The 20,419-nt window shown below is 38.3% G+C and overlaps 1 protein-coding gene and 1 long non-coding RNA gene across 2 annotated transcripts; one reads left to right on the top strand and one right to left on the bottom strand.

The window, feature by feature from the left end:
• Window positions 1-422: 422 nt before the first annotated feature.
• Window positions 423-7,475, top strand: LOC118762045. The gene is made up of 3 exons (XR_004997833.1): window positions 423-434; window positions 2,150-2,157; window positions 7,346-7,475. It is a non-coding gene; the product is annotated as an uncharacterized LOC118762045 (long non-coding RNA).
• A 4,660-nt stretch (window positions 7,476-12,135) lies between these two features.
• Window positions 12,136-17,582, bottom strand: LOC115232183 (protein-lysine methyltransferase METTL21D). Its single transcript, XM_029802026.2, has 3 exons — window positions 17,337-17,582; window positions 13,085-13,204; window positions 12,136-12,422 (listed from the first exon to the last, which is right to left on the bottom strand). The coding sequence occupies exons 1-3, from the start codon at window positions 17,565-17,567 to the stop codon at window positions 12,312-12,314; spliced, it is 462 nt and encodes a 153-aa protein (XP_029657886.2). The 5' UTR covers window positions 17,568-17,582; the 3' UTR covers window positions 12,136-12,311.
• Between the last annotated feature and the right edge of the window lie 2,837 nt (window positions 17,583-20,419).

Raw genomic sequence — 20,419 nt, 5'->3', positions numbered from 1 at the left:
TATATATATATATAATATATATATATATGTGTGTGTGTGTGTGTGTGTGTAAGGTTTTGTTCTTTCAACATAATTGAAGTAAGGACCAGTTTTGCATTGCTCATCAAAGTTGAAAGAGATAAATTGCTAGGGGAGATAATTGTTCACTCATTTATCTTGCAGTAATGGGAGGTAAATTTGTAATTTTTATTTTTTTGTGTTCTCTACTTTATTCTGGCTTAGATTTTCCATTAGATGCAGTAGGTCCTTTATTTTTAATATGGGTTCATATTTTTGGATAACTGAGGCTTCTTTATTCAGTCTTACTTGTGTTGAGGTCCAGAAGGTAAGTTGATAACATGGGAAAATTTCGAATTGTGGTTGTAATCGTTCTGCACATTCATCAATGTGTTGACTGAGGTATATTTGGTCATATTGTGGGGAGGAAATTTGTTGTCTGTGGACCATACATCTCTTTTGAATCAAATTTTCCTATTGAGCCAATATAATTTCGATGGCAGCCTGAGCATCTGATTACGTAAATGAGGTTTGGGAGGCGCAAGTGAAGTTAGATTTTACTTTGAATATTTGTCCTTGTCTGAAATGGAATTCTGATCCTTCCAACAGATTGGGACATGTTCTGCAATTAGGGCAACCACACTTTATGTCTCTTGTGCCTGTTGTTCTAGAGAATAATTTAGCATTATTTTTTTTTTTTTATTTTATCTTATCTAGTTTCAGCTCACGAGCTGTGGCCATGCTGGGGCACCGCCATTTGGTGTTGCTACATGATTTTACTTCACGAATGCTTTTTAGCAATTACCATTTGGTGCATAAGAGACTTCAATGCAGCTGCCCTCATCTGCACCTCCTGTCGTGAAGTTGGTTACACTGGGACACCTGACAGGAAGAGATCCAGTTGTATTTTAAAGACATCTGCATCCACCCCATGCAGGTCTCTCAGGTTCTTTGGGGGGATATTGAAGAGCTGTGGGCCTTTGAAGCCCAGGCTATCACAGTATCTTGTCCTACATCTTGATGGCAAATTTGGAGTCCTTGGCACTATGCAGTGGCACCCAGTTCTAGTATTTGTGTAACTCTCGATGCCAAAGTTTGGGACAAGTCCTTCTAGGATCTTCCAGATGTATATTATGGCATATCTTTCTCGTCTACGCTCTAAGGAATAGAGTCTTAATCTCTTGAGTCTTTCCCAGTAGCTTATATGCTGCACAGAGGTTATCTTCTTCATATAGCTTCGTTGGATCGCCTCAAGTTCTGTGATTAACTTGACACTGGATGGTGACCAAAGCTGAGAGCAATAGTCAAAGTGGCTTAGGGCAAGTGTCCTCCAGAGGACCATCATGATTTCCTGGTCTCTTGTTCTAAAGGTTCTAAGAATCCATCCGGTCAGCCGCCTATATTTCATTGCCAATTTAGCAACATGCACATGAAAGGTTGCATCATCACTCATGTAAATACCCAGGTCTCGCACTGTTTGTGCCTCTGGGATTGCAATCCCTCCAGATCCAGTGTATTTATTGGGTATTGCATTTAGTTTTGCATGCTGATAGCATAAAGCTTGAAACTTTTCAGCATTGAACTGCATGCTATTCTTTTCAGCCCACTTGCATATTTTGTCCAGGTCACATTCCAGGTGAATAGTGTCTTCAGGGTTCTGTATTGCCTGTGAAACTTTTGTATCATCTGCATAACTTGTGATTGTGGCTCTCTGCGTGGCTGAGGGCATGTCTGAGAGGGCCATTATGAACAGTAGTGGTCCCAAAACAGTGCCTTGCGGAACACCGCTCACTATTTGCGTGTTAATGGAAGTGGCCCCATTGGCTACTACCACCTGACTTCTATCCTTCAGAAAGTCATGAAGCCATTCTCCCAATTTTCCAACTATGCCAAGATCACGTAGTTTGTGACATATCATTCCATGATCGACTTTATCAAAGGCCTTTGCAAAGTCGAGATATATCACTTCCACATTTGAGTGGTTGAGCAGTCGTTTCAGCACCCAGTCATAGTGTTGTAGGAGCTGAGTTAGGCAGCTTCTTCCTGGTCGGAAACCATGTTGGGTGTCAGGCAGCAAGTCATTTTCTTCAAGGAAGGTGATTAGTTTCCTTCTGACTATTCGTTCCATGACCTTGCTGATGTGTGAGGTCAGAGAGATAGGTCTGTAGTTCTTGGCCTCCGCTCTACTACCTCCTTTATGAATAGGGCATATTTTACCTTCCTTCAGTTTTCTTGGAAGTTTACCAGTTGCAAGGAAGCTCTGAAAGAGGAACTGCAGTGGTCTTGCTAGGACTCTCTTACATACTTTTAGAAGGATTGCTGGGAATCCATCGGGGCCAGTAGCTGAGTTTGTTTTCATTTCATCTATAGCTTTTATTACATCGTCTTCCTTTATATTGATGTAATCAATCATCCCTGCCTCTGATTTTATATCTGCAGTGGTAAAGAAGTCAGTTGGATTGCTGACTTGAAAATGCCCTAGGGGTGGAGTGAAAATACTCTTGAATTGCTCATTTAGTATTTCCCTTATCCTCATTGGATTTCCTGTGAGTGTGCCATCCTTTTCAAGGAGTGGCCCTATCCTACAGTGCACCGTAGCTGTTTCTTTGGCATACCTGTAGAAAGCTCTGGGGTTAGATTTTATGTTGTCTGCAGCCCAGGCTTCTTTGTCTGCTCTTTCTTTTTCATGGGAGAGTTGCAGACATTTTTCAATTTCCACAGTTTTATTTTCAGGCGGAACTTTTCACTGCTTTCAATTTGTTTAGGCGATTTGAAACTTTTGTACGCAGTCTCATTAGAATTTTCCTCTCTCTGGGGATTTTGTTCTTGTGTACAGTGGCCTTTCTCTCTGGGACACATTTGTAGCATATGGCTTGCATTACAGACATGAATTGTTGAAGTTTCACGTCGATGTCTGGCGAGGAGAGACATTCAGGCCAGTTTTGTTTGAGGATCTCTTTCTCAATTTGTTTCCAGTTTGCCTTATGGAAGTTCAAGCTGGAAAGATTCTGAGTTTCTTGTAGACTGCATGTCCATAGTTTCCTTTGGCCCGTACATGGTCAGCTCTACCATGTTGTGATCCGAGAGTAGTGTCGGTGTCACTTTCACATTATGGATGAGATCCAGTATGTTACCTGCACTGGTTGGTTGGAGTATTATTTGCTCCATGTACAGAGTGTTGATGAGGTTCAGGAGGGATCTTGCCTGTCCTTGTTCGCATCGTGTCATTCCTGGGAGAGAAAGGCCCTCGGGCCATCAGACATTGGGCAGATTGAAGTCTCCCATAAGAAGTACACTTATGTGTTGTTCTAATGTGACTAGAACTTCTATTTTTATAAGGCAGTCTTCAAACTTGCCTACATGGCTTGGAGCATCTGGAGGGCAATATGTAGCACATATAACTATACCAAGTTGCCTTATATGTACAATTAATGTGTCACACACCGAATTTGAGTATGACAAAAGGACCTAGGATGTGAGGTCCTCGCGGATGTACATAGCAACTCCTCCGTGACTCCTTTCTTTTCTGTCGGTCCGTAGTACAACATACTGTGGTATGTGTAACTCCGCATCTGCTATGTCCGGTTTCAGGTGTGTTTCCGTAAGTGCTATTCATAAGGCTTGATTGCATGCAACAAGGTCTCTCAAGAAAGGGATTTTTGTCCTGTTACTGAGTGTTAGCAGTCCTCTGATGTTCAGTAGGAGCATCGAGGTGATGTGTGTGCTGTTGCTGGTGGTGTCCAGCTTGGGTCAATTTGCTGTGGCGGTCTTGTGTATTGAGGATAGTCCCATCTGTGAGTTTAATGGAGCCAGGTTAGCTGCTGTACAATCTTTTGTGCCATGCACAAAAAGATTCTTGTTCAGCAGCTGCCCTTTCAATAACGTTGGTGGTTTGTAGCATGCACTACATCTGCGTACCTCCGTTTTGGGGCAGGTGGTGCGTGGTCCATTCCTTTTCCTTTTGGTAGTTGGTTTCTGCCCTGTTTCATGTTTATGTGGCAGGGTCTTTGGTGTGCAAAACGGCAGCCTGCACCTTCCTCTCCATGCCAGCAGACACCTTTCAGGTAGAATTTACACATTCGTGTGCGCTGTCTCTTTCTATCCTTTTTGGTATATGGATAGTCAGGTTTGCTTCTATCCTTGGCTGTTTCATCTTCATTGGTGAGAATTTTCTTCAATGTCTTAGGCTGTTTGCTGCTCTTAATGATTTTATGGTTACATAGAATCTCTTTAAGTTTGTGGTCCCTATGGAGTATTGGAAGACTAGACGTTGACATTAAATGTTTCTTTGTTTCTGGAGATGTATATGGAGATATAAGGTAGTGCTTTGAGGGTAGATGTGTTGTTGTATTTGGCTTTTCTTAATGTTTTAATATTAATTGATTTTGTACATTTAATTCCTTCATTTATGAGTTGAATTGGGTAGTGCCTGTCCTGGAGTACATTCTTAAGCTCTTGCAATCTTAGTTCTCTGGCATTTTTTTTTTTCTGAATACTATAGTGCAAATCCTTCTTGCAAGGCTGAAGTAATATTTGTTTTGAAATATCTCGGGTTACATGAGCTAGATAACAGATATTATTTAGTGTCTGTGGTCTTGTAAAAAATGTCTGTTTCTATTTTTTTGTTTATTTTTTATGTCTAGGAATGGGAGTTCCTCATGGTTGTGTTTCATTGTGAATTGTATGTTGGTGTTAATTGTAAATTGGTGTGCCGTCTCATAAGAATTTTCCTCTCTCTGGGGATTTTGTTCTTGTGTACAGTGGCCTTTCTCTCTGGGACATATTTGTAGCATATGGCTTGCATTACAGACATGAATTGTTGAAGTTTCATGTCGATGTCTGGCAAGGAGAGACATTTAGGCCAGTTTTGTTTGAGGATCTCTTTCTCAATTTGTTTCCAGTTTGCCTTAAGGAAGTTCAAATTGGAAAGATTCTGAGAGTTTCTTATAGGCTGCATGTCTATAGTTTCCTTTGGTCCGTACATGGTCAGCTCTACCATGTTGTGATCCAAGAGTAGCGTCGGTGTCACTTTCACATGAGATCCATATTATTTGTGAAGCAGAGATCCAGTATGTTACCTGCCCTGGTTGGTTGGAGTACAAACATTATGAAGACATATGGGTCTTATAACTGCCTGCAGTACCTATTGATGTTCCCCTATGGAGAAGATGGTTATCACCATGAGCTTTACCAAGTTAACTCGGCAACTGATATGCCGACCAACAAAAAGATATCTTGCAGATAATTCTATGCATATCGTCTTATGAAAGAGAGAAGGAGAACTCAACCATCTTCTGCAGTTCAAGATGCTAACAAGCCAGTTCATTGTGGACATGTATGCAAAAAATGCAAACTGAACACTTGCTTTTTATTTGACTGAGTCAAAAGCAATTGAGGTCCAAGGGATACCACAATATCCAAGATGCTCTGAATAAAGATGGCGATGGACACAATGTTGGTAAATGTGTCATCTTACCTTTGACTTTTGTAGGTTCACAAATTCGGTGCACCTGATCTTTTCATCACCTTTACCTGCAACTCCAAGTAGCCCGAAATTCAAGACTACCTCTTTGAAGGTCAGAACAGTAGTGAAAGACATGACCTGATCACAAGAGTGTTCAACCTGAGACAGAAAAAGGTGTTGTGGCTGCTGAAGGACAGAAAAATATTCTGAGGACTCAATGCTTGGATGTACATCATCGAGTGGCAAAAAAGGGGGTTTACCTCATTCTCATACCTAGATTTGGTGCAAAGAAAAAATCCACTCTAACTCTGTGGATTGAATAATCAGCACTGAACTCCCAAAACCCCAAGCAAGATAGTGATTTGTACAGCATTGTCAAGAGGCACATGATGCATGGGCCCTAACAGTGCTTCACCTTGCATGAAGGACGGTATGTGCACCAAGAGGTACCCGAGGGTATTTGTCCCAGAAACGCACACAGGACGTGACAGATATCTACTCTACAGGTGATGCAGCCCTGAGAACAGTGGATTTATGGCAATAATACCACTAAAGCAGAAAAACGAGCAAACAAACAAAACTGAAACAATACAGTTTGAGTGGACAACCGATGGATTGTTCCCAACAATCCCTTGCTATCAAAAATATTCGGAGCCGATGTGAACAATAAGGCATGCAATTCTGTTAAAAGCATCAAGTACATATGCATGTACATCAAGAAAGGGTCCAATATGGCAGCTGCTGAACTAAAAAAGGAGGGTCGAGAAGGGGATGAAATTAGAGGATATCAACTTGGCAGATATGTTTCTGCTAATGAGGCTATGTGGCATTTGAATGGATTCAACATCCACGAGTGGTATCCACCAGTTATGGATCTAGATGTTCATCTTGAAAATGGTCAACATATCTGTTTCACTGAGGACAATGCCCAAGAACAGGCCAACTGTTCACAGTCAAAAAAACTCACAGCTTTCTTCAAACTGTGTGCAGAAGACAACTTTGCCAGATCACTGCTGTATGCTGATGCTCCTACCTATTACACCTGATCATCAAACAAAACCTGGCAAAAAGGTTTTGTTTGATGATATTTCACTCTTGATGCAGTGGCTGGAAGATGAGTGAGGCAGAGTCCAATGCCTTTGTGACTGTTAGAATATTGCCCTTATTGCTAAGTGTTTTTCCTGGAAGCATGTTTTAATAAACATCGATAAAGTAAACTATGTTTTTTCCCTTAATTTGTAAATGCTAGCTTGTAAACTCTATCCTTACCATTAATCTAGCTTCTTAAACACATCTGGCCAACCTATGGCAACATGGAGAACAGATATTAAATGATGACGACAATGATAATCTGTTAAGTTTCATTTGAATGTATACAAGTGTTTTACTCTGTTCTCCATGGCCATTGGTGACACTCTAAACCACAGCATGTTATGGTTAGGATTTTATACTAGGTGTTTAAGATGTTTCCTGGTTTTGGAGTGATTTCTTTAAGGTTCAAATTCCATCCTGCACACCAACATATAGTATTAATAGTTTTAATTCCATTTTTTGATTAATACATTACCTACACCCACATTGTTTAACCCACTCTTCCTTCTCCTTTTATACATTCTTAGTACTGGCTAAAAACACCTCAATCAAAAAATTTTCCTTCTCAGATCCAAGATCAGTCCTAAAAAATTAGTTTCCTCCTACCTCCACAAGTATTTTGTTCACTTTGGATTAACATCAGCATTTAGTCTAAATGTAAAGATCCATATCTGTCCAATCTTAAATTAATGCACCTTCTCCTGTTAAAAAATTGATTTTTAAAATATTTAATGTTTTCACATCTAAAAATAATATTTAAAAGAGAATAATTTCCTTTATCTTTCTTTACAGATTGGATGGTAAAGGACAATTTTGTGATACAATGAAACAATTATGGGATGGAGATTTTCATAAGCAAACAGCAACAGGTTTACGGTTTAAACTAAACATGAATTAAGAAAGAGCAAACCAACAAATACTAGAAAGCAAAGCATTGATAAACAATTATGTAACAATACTATGCTCATTTTTTTATTGCTATGCATTGAGTTGAAAGTTGAAATGTATTAAAATTATTTCCTTATATTTTAAATATTGAACTGTCTAAGTTATGAAATAAAAATAATTACTTCGAAAAGTAAAACAATGTCATGAAATAATCTGATTAGACTATTGTTACAAGAAAAAGAATCCTTACTAAATAAAGTATAAAAATCTAAATATAGGGTAACTTGTGCCTTAAATATATATATATATATTAGTAAACATATATATGTGTTCCACACCCAATGTCTCAGTTTTTCGACTTAATATTGTGATAATAAACATACACAAATTAATACCTAGATGCAAATATACATAGTCAATAGTACATTATATTACTTCATAATAGTTTCTAAAGTGTCATTAAAGTTAGTATATATATATATTATATATATACATATATTCTGTGCATTTTTGTTCTTTTTATGTTTTTCACTCCAGTTCAACATGTGAAAAAAACACTTTTTCATCAAAGCTTTCCACTATATATATATATATATATATATATATATATATATATGGGGTAGAAAGGGCTCCTTAGCCGTAGTGAAGGCAATCTATCTAGGGAGATAACCTTGCAATAAATCACTGGGTCCGTAGCTTAGAAATACTGGTTGACGTCCAGCGGGAACAGCTTTGTTTCATGGAGGAGGAAAGATCTTCTTTAGTACTTGGTTGTACAATGCTTTCCAATGTGTGTAGTAGTGGCGCGCGCACACATTATTAGCCATTTGAAAAGACTATGGAATTTAGTCTCGACCACGGTCGAACAATGATGATGATGATCTTGTCTACAGATTTCACACCTGGCATGGCACTGCCATGGCATGAAACAAATGAATTTTGATTCATATAAATCAATATATTAAAAAGATATGTCTGCCAATAATTAACTCAGTTATTTTCATTCACAGCTGCTTTACATATTTCAGCCCAGTTGGTACACTCAGGCAGTGTACTAACTGGGTTGAAAAGGGCAACCATCTCATCACATATTTCATCACCTTTACAAAATCAAGAAAAAATGGCTAACCTAGCTGATGATGTAATGTCTATACTTTCATCAGTACAAATTGAAAAAAAAACTTATATGAAGACAAATTGTCAATTGTTCAGAAGTATTATTCTCCATCTTAAATATTCTATCCTTAACTGTTTTCCTATTCACAGACAATTTTTTAATGCATTGAATAATCTTTTCCTTTTCAAAAATTTGTCAAACAGGAAAGGTGCACACTCTAGCCAAGCTTCTTTAATATACTCCCCATCACTGAGTGGCTTTCCATGTTGGGAAATAACTTTTGAAACCTCAAAACTAGCAACAACTAAGTTGGAACTGGACTTGCCTGAGATAAAGCTTATAAAAGTATCAAGCCTGTTTTTTTGTTTTACTGAGTTCATGAGAAATTCTCTTTGTTCCTCTTATGAACACTTTCAAAATGCCTTTTTACAGAAGTTCTACAAACAACAGTTTTGGAACAGAAGATACATAATGCTTTATTGTCTCTCTTAATCATACCACATTTTTCAGTCCAGTATTCTTGAAATTCTCTAATAACCTCTTCAGATGAATGACATTGCTTCTTAGCTGGTGGTCCTGACATTCTGCACAATGTATAAAGGGCAGAAAAAAAAAAAAAATACACGAGATAATGATATATGTGAAAAATGAGAAAAAAGGAAAGTAAAATGTCATTAAGTGATTAATAAGTTTGATTAAACCACTTTACTTTTTATTAGTTTTTTAATTAAAGAAAATAGAAAAAAAGTAGTTTACTATCCCCACAAAATGGTAGGAACAGCACGGCGCAAAGATCAGTAAAGAAAAGACAAAGCCTGTAACAAATCGCGAAATTTTATGGCCCCAAATAATTAGACGCTTACAGTAACTTATTTCAAGAAGCAATGACATGTGCAATAGTTCAAGCTCGAGCTAACAGTCTGGTGTATGCATAATCTTGTATGTATGCAATACATGTACTCTATATGCATAATGTACACAACAACTACAACGAAAACATTACCACAGTCAACTAACTATCCTGACTTGCATGAGAGCTGAATTTAGTAGCATTGACCCACAGTCCTCTAAATGCAATTTAGTCACTCGAACTTAGACAGACATCAAATGATCTGCTTAACAAAAATTACAATACAGTACTGGCTTATTTATCGGAAATTATCAGAAGAAATACCTAGCCAAAGATAAAACTCTGTACCTGGATTTCGTTGACTTGGAGAGAGCCTTTGGCAGGGTCTCCTGATCCATTATCTGGTGGTCAATGAGGAAACAAGGGATTGATGAATGGTTAATGAGAGCTGTGCGTGCCATGTATAGGGACGCTGTTAGTGGGGTGAGGGTTGGCAATGAGTACAGTGAAGAATTCCGGGTGGAGGTTGGGGTCCACCAAGGCTCAGTCCTCAGCCCCCTCCTATTTATCATAGTCCTCCAGGCAATAACGGAGGAATTCAAGACAGGATGCCCCTGGGAGCTCCTCTATGCTGATGACCTTTCTCTAATTGCTGAATCACTGTCAGAACTTGAGGTGAAGTTTCAGGCGTGGAAGCAAGGATTAGAATCGAAGGGCCTTAGAGTCAATCTATCTAAACCAAAGTCCTAATAAGTAGGAAGGTAGACAAATCTCAAACGCCTTCAGGTAGATGGCCCTGCTCGATCTGTAGAAAAAGCGTAGGTAGGAACTCTATAAGATGCACCAGGTGTGGGCTGTGGACACGTGGGGAGTGCAGCAATGTCAAAGGAAGGCTAACTAGGAAGATAGTTTTTGTATGTGGCAGATGCTCTGGTTCAATAAAGACTGAAAATGCTCTGAGACCATCTTCTGCCACATTCCAGGGAAAAAACTTAAAATAGTTGATAGTTTCCATTACCTAGGTGACCAAGTCAGTAGCGGGGGTGGGTGTGCCGAAAGTGTAACTGCTAGAGTAAGAATAACCTGGGCAAAGTTCAGAGAGCTCTTACCTCTGCTGGTGACAAAAGGCCTCTCGCTCAGAGTAAAAGGCAGACTGTATGATGCATGTGTGCGAACAGCCATGATACATGGTAGTGAAACATGGGCCGTGACTGCTGAGGATATGCATAAGCTCACAAGAAATGAAGCCAGTATGCTCCGATGGATGTGTAATGTCAGTGTTCATACTCAACAGAGTGTAAGTACCTTGAGAGAAAAGTTGGACCTAAGAAGCATCAGTTGTGGTGTGTAAGAGAGACGTTTGCGCTGGTATGGTCATGTAGCGAAAATGGATGAAGATAGTTGTGTGAAAAAGTGCCACACCCTAGCGGTTGAGAGAACCTGAGGAAGAGGTAGACCCAGGAAAACCTGGGATGAGGTGGTGAAGCACGACCTTCGAAGTTTAGGTCTCACCGAGGAAATGACTAGAGACCGAGACCTATGGAAGTATGCTGTGCGTGAGAAGACCCGGCAGGATAAGTGAGACCATAACCCATGGCCTCTATGGTTGAGAGAACCTGAGGAAGAGGTAGACCCAGGAAAACCTGGGATGAGGTGGTGAAGCACGACCTTCGAAGTTTAGGTCTCACCGAGGAAATGACTAGAGACCGAGACCTATGGAAGTATGCTGTGCGTGAGAAGACCTGGCAGGACAAGTGAGACCATAACCCATGGCCTTTACCTGGGACGTAGCCAGTCCACTTATGCATACCTTTCCTTCTTGGGACACATAACTCTACTTGTGAAGACCTGTTGAGGCAAGTGAAAATCAAATCAAATCAAACCAAAATCGATGAACATCAATGGAATTTGTATTTTTGTGGTACCAGTGCCGGTGGCACATAAGAAAACCATCCGAACGTGGCCGTAGCCAGTACCGCATCGACTGGCCTCCGTGCTGTGGGCAGGTAACAACCACCATCCAATCGTGGCCGTGCCAGCCTCGCCTGGCCTCCGTGTTGGTGGCACGTAAAAAACACCATCCGAGCATGGCCGTTCGCCAGCCTCGTCTGGCACATCTGTTGGTGGCACAAAAAACATCATCCGAGCGTGGCCGTTCGCCAGCCTCGTCCGGCACCTGTGTCGGTGGCACATAAAAAGCACCCACTACACTCACGGAGTGGTTGGCGTTAGGAAGGGCATCCAGCTGTAGAAACACTGCCAGATCTGACTGGCCTGGTGCAGCTTTCGGGCTTCCCAGACCTCAGTTGAACCGTCCAACCCATGCTAGCATGGAAAGCGGACGTTAAACGATGATGATGATGATGATTTTGCCATAAAGTTTTAGTTATAACTTGCCTTATATCTGTCACTCAATCAATTATCAGAAAACTAGAAATTCAAATTTTGTTATAGCTATTATGTACTCCCATTGAGTAACTTTGGCAGCATTTGATATTTATCTTAACTATATTATTCTCTGTTGGTAAATGTACATCATCATTAGATAGATGATTCAAAACTCTTCTCTTCAGAACTCTCTGCTAATTAGAAAAAAGAAAAATGCAAATATCTTTTTTAACTCTTTTTGAATTTCAAGTTAATATTATTTGAGTTTTCAAGTTTCTTAAAATGTGAAGTGTAATGACATGGAAGGTGCTGGTGACAATTAATGGTACCAGTAACAAATGAAATTTAAAAATAAAATGCATTGTTAAAGAACAGCAATTTACATCCACCTTCATGGAAGGCATTTATATGATCTGGTCCAGATACACAAAGTGGTGTAACAATGAAATATTCACAACGCATCAGCAATACTTGTATTTGTGTAGTTGAATAGCGAAAGAGTGAAATTTACATGTTTAGTATTTAGATTTCTTCATGAATCTCATTATATGAATATCAGAGCTGTGATAGCAATCATCTTGATGGCTTCTGGGAATTTCTTCAACATTAAAGTTTGCTTCCATCAACTGAAAAACAAAAATCAGAAATGAAAGAATTCTTCTTTTCCTCAAAACCTTTTTAATGTTAAACACCAAATAAATTATTGTCAGAGATCTACATTTCTGTCTGTCTCAGCTTAGTATTGTTATACTGCTTCATTACCAAAGAACTCAACATATTTCAGTCTCATATGTATACATAACATGGATATTATTAATACATGCTGAATATTATTAGATCAAATTTTACAGGATGAACTGTCAAAAGTTTAAATTGTAATACTCTGTGCTTATAAAAACAAAACATGTCATTCACAATGAGACATAAGATACCCACTGAGACTTTTCATGCTGGACCCAGCAACACAATCAAAGTATGACAATTAGCAGGAGAGGAGGTTGCACCAACACTGGACTACTACTCAACTGAGTAGACTGGAACACTGTGAAATGAAGTGCCTTGCTCAAGGAGGCAATGTGCCACTTAATCTGGGAATCAAACCCCAAATTTTAAGATTGTAAGCCTAACACCTTTACCATTAAGCCATTACCTTTATAAAAGTATGAAGCACACTACATATAAGATTGGACAGTATAATAGCAAACATTGAATATACATACTCAGTACACAGCAGGATGATTTAACGTGAATTTTTAGAAAACAAATTTCCTTATAATAACTAACTTACCTTAAAGAAGTCACGCTGAAGTTCGGGATATTTTCCCGTTGTTCTTTCTTCATAACTACACAACACAACAGTTTTCGGCTCACTCAGGCGGGTAATGGTATTAACAAGAGGTTTTACAGACTGGAATTAATCAAGGGTAATATAAGGAAGTTAGTAAAAAAGGAAAAGTTGTAATGGTATAAATACTTCTAAAATCCTAACTGTTTAAATACAATTTTCTTTTCACTTTTTAAACAATAAATCTATATACTTGTTTTAATTTAACAACTTTAGTGTCACATCTGCTATGATCTAATGGCTATACTACTGCATTAATAACATTCTTTCCATCCAGCTGGATTAACTAACAATAATACAAGAATAATAGGGAAAGTTAATAAAAGAAACTAGCAGATATTAGAAGATAAGGGAATTGATTGATTATATACAAGAAGAGAATACATACATTGACCAAACTGATCTTAGATACCAATTACTCTGGATAAGTAATGATATTGGAACTAATCCTGTGTATCGATTGATAGATGACTGACTGAAATTATATTCTTCTGAAATAATCATTAAAATGATGAAGGCATTCATTTGCATAAGGAGGACATTAATTTCTTAACTAACGAGAATGTGCATATCATCATCATCATTTCATGTCCATCTTCCATGCATGCATGGATAGGACAGTTGAAAAGAGCTAGCCAGGTAGAAAACTACCCTAAGCTACTGTGTCTGTTTTGGCATGTTTTTTACAGCTGGGTGCCCTTCCTAACACCAACTACACTGTAGAATGGACTCAGTGCTTTTTACGTGGCACTAGCAGAAGTGAGGTTAGTTTGGGAATGATTTTTACAGCTGGATGCCCTTCCAAATGCCAAACACTTTACAGTGTGAACTGGATGTTTTTTTTACATGGCACCAGCACTAGCAGGATCACCAAGTAACTCGCAAGACAAGGAATTATGAGAGGGGGAGTGGAATTTGAGGAGGGGTACTTGTGCCAGAAGATGAAAGGTTAAAGTGTGAAAGAGAGACAGAAACAGGTGTCTTACTATAATGGAGGTGATCTGGTATAAGATGATAAAAGGTTAGAGTGTGACAGAGAAATAAAGAGACATCTTACTATAGAGGAGGTACATGGTTACCCAGTGCGAGATAGAAAGAGAAGAAGGAGAGAAAGAGAGATACAAGAAAACGGACAGAAATAGGTGTGCTGATGTAAAGGAGATACTTGGTTACCTAGTCAGAGGGAAAGCAAGAGGAGAGAAAGAATGAGGCCAGAAATAGGTGTGCTGTTGTAGGGGAGATACTTGGCTACCCAGCCAGAGGGAAGAGCAAGGGAAAGAGAGAAATAGAATAAGAAACAGCAAAAGTGTAAGAGAGAACAGAAAAGAGAGGAAGTACAAGGTATACTCACAACTAACTAGGATCAGAGCATGGATGAGATGGTAGAGTAAGGAAGAGAGAGGTACAACGGTCGTAATATATGCAGTCAGGTATTGTCAAGAAGGTGCAAGTAGGATTGCAGTGACTGGTGAAGACCTGAGTAGAAAAATGGGATGGTGTTGGGAGAAAGCAGCGATACAGTGAGCAGGGCAGGAAAGGGGATTGGAAGACAATCATAGTTTATGAAGAGGAAATGTGAGGAAGAGAAAGATGCAGTTTAGAAGAGATGTAGTTCGGTTTCTTGGGGTGGGGTGTGTGAAAAGTTTGTTGTTACATGTGGGTGGGACACAACACTTCTAGCTCTCAGTTTTACTGACATGGGCAGGTCTTCTCTAGAACCGCATATCAGCAAACATTTTCGTCCATAGTCATTTCCTCCGTGAGTCCCAACTTCCTAAGATCAGTCCTCATCACCTCATCCCATGTCTTCCTGGGTCTCCCACTTCCACAGGTACCATCCAGTTTCAGTAACAGACACTTCTGTATACAGCTGCCTTTACTCAAATGCATCACATGTCCAAACCAACGCATTCCCCTCTCTTATATGCCACATTTAATCCCTCTTATGTATAACTTTTTCTCTCAATACAGTTGTGCTTTGTTGGTCATGCACACTGATGTTGAAAATATAACAGATCATACTATCTTCATTCCTCTCCAGTCTACGCATGCTCTCTGCAGTCAGAGCCCATGTCTCACTACCATATAATATAGCCATTCTCACACAAGCATCATATATTCTACCTTTCACTCTGTGAGAGAGTTCTTTTGTTGCCAACAGAGGTGGTAGCTCTCTGAACTTCCTCCATCGTATTCTTTCAGAGCATCTACCAGCATTACTAATTAGGTCACCTAAATAGCAGAAACTATCTACTACCTCAAGAGAACCTCCTGGGCATTTGAGAGAGTCCAAGTCCCTTGTGCTCTTAGTGTTTACTGTCCCTGCACATCTGCCACACACAAATGCAACCTTGTCTGTTAACCTACCTGCAATTCCACTGCATCTCTTAAGCATCCATAGCTTACACTTAGTGCAACAAATGGAATTACATCCCACTCCTTTCCTACATATTGAGCAGGGCCATTTACCTGACAGAAAGAGAGTCTTACTTGCTTTCTTGCTAACAACAACTTCAGCTATTCTCTGGTATCAGTTATCGGAGAAGTAGTTTATTTTCTTTTGTACTTGAATAGCAATACAGATGATACAAAGCCTCCTTCACAAAGGCATCCAGTTAGGAGACCATAAGAAATTGATTATGCACATGTCAATAAAGATCTTGATGCCACAGACTCTCTACATATCCCTCTTGTTAACTCTCATCTTCTTATACCTCACAATAACTTTCTTTCTTCTCTTGCTGCTCAATGCTAGTTTCTTATTTGTTTTTTAATGTATGATTTAAGTTAGAGGAGAAAAACTGTCAACCATGACCCTTTTTCAGAGCCTCAAGAGTGGTAGAAAAAAAAAAAAAAAGTTATACTAAGACCAGAGATTTGGCACCAATATCTTCAACAGAGTGGAGTCCACTAAAGTCACTCACTGGTCAAATAGAAATGTTAAGCCAGGCAATGTCAAACCATCCAAAATCAAGAACAGTGGCCATCCAACAGGTTTCTTCAGTTTCTTTCTATTTAAGTTCACCTACAGAGCTTTAGCCAACCCAAAGCTATAGCAGAGCCCAAGGTACTCCACAGTGAGATTGAACCAAAAATTCTGTAGTTGTGAAGCAAACTTCTTAACCACACAACTATGCCTAAATGCAAGGTATCACTAATATCTATACCTCTTTTTTCTGTAGGTAAACTCATAAAACCTATCAAGTTCAATGTGTCTGTCACAAACTTGATGATGGAAAGCTAAAGATAGGATTGCTGAAACAAAGTATAGAACAGAGAGTTCATTACTCTTCCATCTAGTTCTTCAGAGCATAGAATAATATGGAAAAGAAGTATGGTTGTAGACCCATCACCAGACTTTGGTGCCTGGGGATGCTTTAGAATATTCTGGGTAGCCACTAATTTGTAATAATGCTAAAGTGGAGTTTCCAAATAAATGTGAGGGTGCACCATTGAATACGGAGGAAGCAATGCCGTCCAGTGGGGCCATGTATTGTTGACCAACCAACAGATGGCTGTTACAGATCATAAAATCTAGCACTTAGTTTTAAAGTGAAAAGTTCCAGTTTGAGTCTTGAATAGTGAGCTGAGTGAGAAATCTGTATGCTGATGTGTTCCTTGCTTCTAAGTGAATAGTTTGCAGTAAAATTGATGCCTTTCTTCAAGTTGTACTAAAGCATTTTGTAGATAACCATGATCTGATCTCTTTTAAATGAATTTGATTTTTCATAGATTTTGGTGGAGAATACATGGACATCTACAAGTAAAGTGGTCAACAGTTTTCATTATTATGAATTTTGAAGATCACTGAAGATGCGATAATGATGATGATACCTGATTGATCCTGCCAATAGTGATATACCTGTTTCAAAGCTTAAGTTTCATTTCAAAGAACATTGCTTCCCCCCACCCCTAAAATGTGGTTGTTTCCCTCTACATGTACACTATTATAGCAAACAAGCAAAGGGAGTTCAGTGAAACAATTTCTCAAGTAAATAGAATCTAATTTACATTTTATATTTATGAACAAATCATAAATATGTAGTCATATTATTTTCAATAGCCAAAATGACCTCTACAAACTGCAGCAACATAATCTGTTTTGCCAAACAGAAAATATAGCAGAAACTTTCATCATAAAATCTACAAATATGAATAAACAATTTAGAAAGAATAATCACTAAACAGTACTTACTTGAGAATAGTATATACAGTCAGAGACAAGGATGTAATCTAATCCTGGACACGAGAAATTAGAGTTCTCCCAGTTAAGAGTTTTGGCTTCAATTTCACCAGTGGTATGTTCCTTATTTACATTAATGTTTTCTTGCATTAGTGGCACGTAACTGTCCAAGTCTGTGATATATACATGAGCCCTGTTTAAGGAAAATATATCTTGGAGATCAAATAGTCTATGACAGGTCATTGCTAAATAGTGAATTTGAAAAACAGTCAAGTTTAAAACAATCCTATATTATTACTTGTAATTCTACATTTCACACTGTTAATCTACTATTCAAATGAATATTTAGGAAACCTTACTGGTTTATTCTTAGAACTTTGAGACAAGAAATAACTTGGTTAAGTGTTTGTGGCATATTAAATGGAAAATAATAAACTTTATTTCTACTGCAAGACCAAAGATGCACGTCTTTACATGATACAAAGGAGTCCTTCAACTTCACTTTTATTAATTTAAAGAGAGGAGTGAATGTCAATCATACAGCAAATGGTTTCTAATTAGACATGAGGCCAGTAATTTTGAGGGTTTAGTCAATTAGACTAGCCCCAGACTGGTACTTTATTTTATTGACCATAAAAGGATGCAAGCAAAGTTGACCTTGAATTCATTAAGAGTCAGAAAAAATACTGCAAGGCATTATACAAGTTCACTGACCATTCACATAAGAAATGAGAAGTGTTATCCAGTATGCCTAACTTGTCAGCTCCAGTTTATTAAGTTATACAAATGATGTATCTGACATTGTTGTTATTGTTTATCTCCCAGTCTCCCTTGATTGAGAAGATATATAATTAAAAGCCTTCTGTCTTTTTTCATTGTTTTCAGACATCATGTATCTAATACATTATCCAATGTATTTTTAGATAACATTTTTAAGATGATGGGGCATAATTTAAGAGAGACTTGACTGATATTTCTAGTAGGTCAAAGGACCACAGAGGCTCCCCTGTTTTGATGTATCTTCGATAAATTATAGTGGTAGCACTTCATTGTGAGACATTCAAGGACATCTTCAATATATTGACTTAGATTCACTATAGCAGTTGCCATTGAAAAAAATAAATCCACAACTGACAATTAAATTCCTACAATTTTAAAGTTCTATAGCAAGGATCAGGTAACAGGGATAAAATTAAAAACTTGAAAAATAATGTATATGACATAAGAGATACTTTTTCAAGTCATGTTTGTTAAATCATGACTTTAAGAGGTATTTTTATTTGCTAGACACTTTGTGCTATGTTTTCTGCATACTTTTGTTGTATATAAAGCAGTATTACCAGTTGTTGATCGGGTAATTACTTTTACTCTTTCTCGGGAGCTACATTCAAAGTGTTATTATATATATAGATGTGTTATTTTATAAGAAAAAAAAAACATGAAAAATTGAAGTAGAAAAAAGATCAATTTTGTACATAAACTACTGTTTGTTTATGATATGACAACAATAAGTGAGTTGTATGCGTTATTTTATATATAAATACAGTAATGGCAATTATATAATACACAAAGCTATAATGAAAGAGAATTGCCTTATGTGCTGCACAGTGGGACTGAACCCAAGGCAACATGTTCAATGAATACTATTTTGTAGACCATCATCATCATCGTTTAACGTCCATTTTCCATGCTAGCATGGGTTGGACAGTTTGACTGGGGTCTGGAAGCCAGGAGGCTACGCCAGGCTCCAGTCTGATCTGGCAGTCTTTCTACACATAGATGCCCTTCCAAACACCAACCACTCCGTGAGTGTAGTGGGTGCTTTTTACGTGCCATCACCACAGGGGCCAGAGGAGGCTGGCAACAGCCATGATCGGTTGGTGCTTTTTACGTGCCACTGGCACGGAAGCCAGTCAAGGTGGCACTGGCATTGGCTACGTTCGGATGGTGCTTTTTATGGGATTTAATTGATACCTTCCACTTCAGTACCTCTTTGGTACTTTATTTTATCAACCCAGAGTGATAAAAGACGAAGTTTGCTTCACCAAGATTTGAACTCAGAACATAAAGAGTCAGAAGAAATACTTCAATGCATTTTCTTCAGAACTTTAAAAACCTGCATAATTATCAATATGTAGATTTAAATAATTTAAATAATGCAATCATGATGCTTCTCACAGTGCTGTGCCAGGAACCTCCGTCTCCCATTTACTTTAATAGATCTTCAGTTTCATATGTTCACGCTACCAATTATATTAATGTAGTTGAGTGGTCTTCATCTTTTATTAGGGTGTAAAAGTTTCTAAAATATAACATCCAATATGACCTGTTGTCCATAAATTTCCCCTGTGCTCATGCCATGAGATATTTTAAGCAGCATGGTGTATGTATCATGTAGGTGATCTTAAAGTTCCTCCTTCATAGTTCAGTTTACAGCTCTATAGAGAACAATGCTCTCAACACATGCCTTGAAGAAGACAAGCCTTATTGACTTCGAAATAGTTCATTGTCAGATATTTTAAAGCTTATTATAGGTTCTTACTGTCAACAATGTGGGACCCAAGGTACTTGAAGTCATTTATTTCTTTGCAGTGTGTGTAAACTGACACTTACTTTCAATAGCAGTCATGTATTCAGTCTTTTTTGCATTGAGAAACTGACTAACCTTGGTTGATACACATTAACAAATCTTGCACATCACACAGTTGATAAGCTGTAAGGGTAAGATCATCACTACAGTAAGGGTCAGACTGATGCACACTCTGCTAATGTCTTGATTGTTTCTTGCTTGAGGTGATGCTGTTGTCTTAGATGGGGTAAAGACTTTACCTAAGGACATAGCCCAAAAAGAAAAAGAGTTTGGGCATTTCCCTGAAGAATATTTACTGCTGTTGAAAACTGTTTCTTTGAACTTGTCTGTGCTCAGTATAAAGTTTGATGATTTTCATACATGAAAGTGATGGCTTTCTGTTGATACAATCAAATTCCTTGGAGAAATCCACAAATACAACTGATACTTTACTCAGAATATTCTGAGTTCTTCAATAATTCTTTTAAGGGCAAATATCTGTAGCAGTGTTAATCTGCTCTTGTGG

The sequence above is a fragment of the Octopus sinensis genome, unplaced genomic scaffold, assembly GCF_006345805.1.
Source record: "Octopus sinensis unplaced genomic scaffold, ASM634580v1 Contig19812, whole genome shotgun sequence".
In the NCBI taxonomy this organism is placed as follows: domain Eukaryota; kingdom Metazoa; phylum Mollusca; class Cephalopoda; order Octopoda; family Octopodidae; genus Octopus; species Octopus sinensis.
Note: the sequence above shows the minus strand (reverse complement) of the source record. Positions and strands in the feature narration are given on the sequence as shown.

What these genes read in the sequence shown, in the direction of transcription:
- LOC115232183 (XM_029802026.2), bottom strand. Translation starts at nt 17,567, where the DNA reads ATGACCTGTCATAGACTATTTGATCTCCAAGATATATTTTCCTTAAAC. An exon ending in ACTGTATATACTATTCTCAA is followed by an intron (nt 13,205 to 17,336) that starts GTAAGTACTGTT and finishes GATTAATTCCAG; the next exon opens with TCTGTAAAACCTCTTGTTAA. An exon ending in TTCAGCGTGACTTCTTTAAG is followed by an intron (nt 12,423 to 13,084) that starts GTAAGTTAGTTA and finishes TTTGTTTTTCAG; the next exon opens with TTGATGGAAGCAAACTTTAA.